At 52.9% G+C, this 5,025-nt stretch overlaps 1 protein-coding gene across 1 annotated transcript; it reads left to right on the top strand.

Annotated features, from left to right (window-relative positions):
• Positions 1-2,406: 2,406 nt before the first annotated feature.
• Positions 2,407-4,262, top strand: ENSA (endosulfine alpha; the record flags this gene model as incomplete). The annotated part of the gene is made up of 2 exons (XM_008947508.1): positions 2,407-2,532; positions 4,092-4,262. Coding segments are annotated over 2 exons (297 nt in total), but the record flags the coding sequence as incomplete, so codon positions are not given.
• Positions 4,263-5,025: the final 763 nt, after the last annotated feature.

Raw genomic sequence — 5,025 nt, forward strand, 5'->3', positions numbered from 1 at the left:
TGCAGTAGGACCCGCTTCAGGGTGCAGGGAGAGTTTCTGCCATCCTCTGCTGCTGTTCCCCTCCAGCTGCCGCTCTGTGGGCAGCGTGGCCTTGCTCGGATGTTGCAAAAGGAGAGGATTTTTTCACTTCCCTGGTGTTAGGTTGGCCCTCGGGGTGGGTGTAAGAAAGTGGCAGATATGCTGCTTTTTGGACTGTAGAGGAAGGTAAAGGGACATGATGGGAGGCGCTACTGCGGGGGACCATGGGATCTGCTGGCAGGTGTTAAGGACACCAGTGCAGCCTTGGCTCTGCTGGGTGCCACAGAAGAAGTGATGCCCACAAGGTGGGTGAGCAGTGGAGTGCAGCAGTGTGCCTCAGACAGCACAGGAGAGGTGGGGTGACAGGAGACCAGGGTGTCTGTAGCTATGCAAGGAGGAAGAGAGATCTGGGAGATGAAGAACTGAGCAGAGCAAGACACGATGATGGAAGTGCTGGGGGGGGGCGAAGTTTTGGCTCCTGCTGCCAAAACCCCTCTCAACTCATATGGCATTGGGGCTCATGGGATGCCTGGCTCTGTGGCAGGGCTGAGTGGCATGTGCTGCCTGTGGCTTTTATTCCTGAAGCTGTCATGGAGATGGGTAAGAAAAGCCAGGATCCTTCAGGCTGTGCGTGGGCGAAGCCCTGCAGCACACAGAAGATGAAGATTGTGGTGAGACTCTTGACATCTTCCCCTGCCTTTGCTCCCTGCTTTGATCCCCTGGAGACCCCCATGGATGGGAGTTAAAGGAGGATTTTGTGACTCGGGCTCTGAGTGGGATGTGCTGAGCTAAGACATCATGCTGCTGCTCCAAGCTCTGTTTGTCCCAGGTTTGATTGTTGGGAGCTGCTGCTAACTGTGGGTTGGTTTGCTTTGTCTTTCCAAGACACAGCTGAGGAGCCATTTCATGGCAGCTGTTTCATGCTTGCTTTCATAGCCTCTGTGGGAAGCTGGCTGCTAGGGCCCCAGCTACGTTGTGAAGAGCTATTCCTCTGGGTCAGCGCCAGTGGAAGATCTTGTTGGAAACCTCGTGCAGTACTGGCAGTGCTTTTGAACCTGGGGGTTCCAGCTCTGCTCTTAACCACCTGGGAAGGGAACTCCCAGCAGTCAAATTCACAGGAGCACATCTCAATGCACAGTTGGCCCCAGGTGTCCCAGACTTGTGCCCAAGGGGCTGGATGGCTTCTCAGAATATCCTGAAACTCCTGGAGCTGTGAAACAGGTGCCAAAATGCTACTTTGCTGTCTCTGCTGGTTGTCATTCCTGATAAATTGTTTTTGGAGCAGAAGGGTGTAATGGTTTTGAAAAACAAACCAGTGAGAGACTCCAAGTCAGAAATACAATTTAATAGGAAAAAATAAAATAAATGCAATAATACAAAGGAAAACCACAGACAGAGTCAGAATACAACCTGATACTCTGTAGTTAGGGTGGTGGTAGCAGTCCAGATGAAGCAGTGGTCTGGTAGAAAAGATCTGGTAGCTCTTGTCCTCTGGAAATCCAGTGGGTAAGGCCCCCTGTGCTGTACTGAACCCCAGTTTATATCCAGGTGGGAGCACTTGGCTCCTCCCCTTGGGTGGAGCATCTCACAATGGGTTGATATCAGTCTATGAGTCATGCAGTGGGTCCTTGATGGCCCATTAAACAGAAATAGCTCCTGGGGGGAGCTCTGTATGAGTCATGGGGTGAGGCATGGATGGGCCCATGAACAGGGAGGACTCCCCAAGCTGGGTGGGAAGGTGTTAACATCTCCCTGGACCTCTTTCCTTATCTGTTATAGCCTGGGGTGTGAGGTCTGTCCTGGGCAGCTGCTACCCATGATTTTGTTAACAGCCCATGAGCAGGGACACAGAGGGTATAGAATACACAGTTTTTGGTTCTACCCATATAAGGATAAACCACTCCCAGCCCCTGTAACCATGACAATGGGTTTCTTCCACCTTGGCTCTACTGCAATGGAGTGCAGCAAGGTTGAACCCTCCCAGCACTGCACTGTGTTGAGCAACTCGGGGCTGAACCTCTGTCGGTGCTGCCCTGACCTGTCTCTGGGCAGGAGGACACGTGTGTCCAGCAGCAATTTGCGGGGGTGTTGTAAGCCTGGTTTGCAAAGCCAAATGTCAGTGAAAGCACCTGCAGGGCTCCCATCTGTGAAGCAGGCAGGGAGAGGGTCTCTGCCTGTTTCCACAGGTACTGGAGGCAGAAGCTGTTTATAAAGTTCTCCAAGTACATCTGAGTTTCCTAGGGGATCACACCTTGCTCAGCAAGCCGAGTGCTCGGGTTTGGATGCGCTGTTGAGTCCTGTGTTGTGCCATCACAGGTTGTTTGTGTAGTGTTGTTGTTTTTTTCTGTGAGGTTGAAGGGCTTTTCCACTCCCCTTTTTGTTTTTCAGGACATACAAGAGAAGGAAACCATCACCCCTGAAAGAGCAGAAGAGGCAAAACTGAAGGCCAAATACCCTAATTTAGGCCAGAAGCCAGGAGGCTCTGACTTTCTCATGAAGAGACTGCAGAAAGGGGTATTTATTTCTCAGCTGCAGCTCGTCTGCATCCTCTCTTCCCTCAGTGGCACAGACAGCCAAGCTCCAGCCAGGCTAGAGGAATTGCAACAAAAAGTCTGTCGAACCCATGGGCCAGGCTCCTTTTGGTGCCTGTGCTGGAGATGGCACCCAGTGGCCACAAGCCCAAAGCAGGGAGGGCTGTTGTGGTCAAGCAAGAAGGGCTTGTGCCTGTTCAGAACGCCAAAGTTGCTGCCTCTCCAGTGGTTTTGCTCTGTGTGTGTCTCACCCTGTCCTTCACACCCTGGCCTACAGCCTGGGGTCTGGAGCTGAAGAAAGTGCACAAATGCCTTCCCCATTCCTGCGCCTGCGCTGCCTGGGGTTCACTGGGCCACTGAGATGCTGCAGGCTTGAGTCTTTTGTCCCTGATCTCTGCTTTGCCTTGGTTCTGGGCTGGTCCAAAGAGCACTAAGAATGCCAGTGAGTCAGTTGGCTGTGTCTCTGTTGCTGACGCCAGTGTAAAAAGCCAACCCTTTGACTGTGCATGCCCTCACTGCTGATGTGATCACCATGATTGTTGTTTTAGGCACCAGCTCCCAAAGCAAGTGTGGAAAGGAGTCTTGTTCAGTGGCTTGGTGCTGAAGTGGGATGGGGCTTTTTGTCAGGACTGGGCTCCTTGGGACCTGGTGGCACATCGGGGTGGAACTGAGCTCTTCAGAGCTCCTTGTGCCCAGCAGAGCCATGTCTGTGGCACTGACACGAGCTCTGCTTCGGTGTTCAGCATGTCCTTCACCACTGCAAGGGCTGAGGCAGCAGCGTGAGGTAGCACAGAGTCCCATAGTGTTGTGTGTGATAAGGGAGTGAAAATGCCCTTTGAGCTCCAGGTTGGTGGTGGTGCTGTGTACCAGGGAAGTCTCCTCAGGCCACATCTCCACAGACATTTCCCAGCATCTTTTAGGCTGTTGGGAGCCTGGACAGCACAGCGAAGCCCTTGGCACTGGCCTGGCTGTGCACTGGAGGGGGAAAGTCCTGCTTCTGTTACACTGGCTCATCTGTTCACCAAGCTGGAATGAACTCTACCAGCAAGCGTCCCCCAGCATTGCCACTGCAGCTGAGCCTCCGGCTGGAGGTGACCGCTGACGTGGCTGTGCCTGCGTTCAGCTGTCTGCGGGTCTCTGGCCTGGGATTGAATCCCTGTCTCACTGAGTGTAGTGTGAGGGCAGAGCAGGACAAACCTGGTCTCCACCCTGCAAATGCCACACCAAGCAGTGAAAGTTCACAGGCTGTAAAGGCACAGACGTGGGTCAGAGAAAATGCACCCTGGTGTCTTGACTCAAGACAGGTGGCTGCCAAGGTGCAAAGGGCAGGTCTGAGTCACTCTGGGGTTTGCAGGTGGGTGCTAAAGGCCTTTTAAATTGGGCCACGCTCCCTGGCTTGGATTTTCAACTTGCATGATGTTTTTGTGACCTGGTTTTTGAGCAACCCCAGGAGGTGGTTAAGGGATCACATTTGTGGCCTGGTGTCTGTATCTATCCTGTGTCTGTAGACCAAAGTAACCCAAACTCCTCTCCCTCTTCCAGCAAAAATACTTTGATTCTGGTGACTACAACATGGCCAAGGCAAAGATGAAGAACAAGCAGCTGCCAAGTGCGGGGCCCGACAAGAACCTGGTGACAGGAGATCACATCCCCACGCCGCAAGACCTCCCGCAGAGAAAATCCTCCCTTGTAACCAGCAAGCTGGCAGGGTAGTCTGCACTCATAGGCTGGGATTTTTCCTATGTCTTTTTTCTTTTGGCTAAATGGATTGAACTTCCCTGTACAGTAGGGACAGGAGCACCAGAATCCACATAGTTATTTGAGCATTTACACTGAACACACAACAAAACCGAGAAGGCGCGTGAGAGGTGTCGGTAGCCTGGGAAGCACAGGCAGATTGGATTGGGCCATTCCTTTTAGCAAGTTGATTTGCTGCCTTACTTTTGATGTTGTTTGAAACCATCCTTGCCTGCAGAGCCAGTGAAGTGCTGTCTCCTCGCTGGGAGAGTCAAGCGGCCACGGGGGAAGCAGGAAAGTGCACAGAGAAGTCACACGCTTGTTTGCTTGGCACCAAGTAGGAGGGGAGTGCTCAGAGCTGTGGTGTGTGAATGCCTTTCAGGCATTGGGTGTCTGCAGAAGAAGAACCGGCTTGGCAAAAGGTGTGATACATGATCTGGAAGTTTAGTTAGGTCTGTGTGTTACAGCTTCAAAGTGAAGGAATTGGCTGATGTGTGAAAAGTTGCGTGGTTGTGCTGCTGTGCCGAGCTGCATGGGATCTGTCCCCTGCTTGTACAAAGCAGCTGAGCTCCCAGGACAGGAAAACGCTGTGTGAGAGGGGCTGGCCAGTGTTTGCAGTGGTCCTCGTGCCCCGGAGCTGCGGTGAGGCATTTGCTGTTGCGGAGGTGGAGCCCCCCCTCACTGTATCTGTGTGTGGCCGTGATGGGAAAGGTGCAGCATGAGGACTGCAGCTGCCCCA

Source organism: Merops nubicus, unplaced genomic scaffold (genome assembly GCF_000691845.1).
Source record: "Merops nubicus isolate BGI_N331 unplaced genomic scaffold, ASM69184v1 scaffold51749, whole genome shotgun sequence".
Taxonomy (NCBI): domain Eukaryota; kingdom Metazoa; phylum Chordata; class Aves; order Coraciiformes; family Meropidae; genus Merops; species Merops nubicus.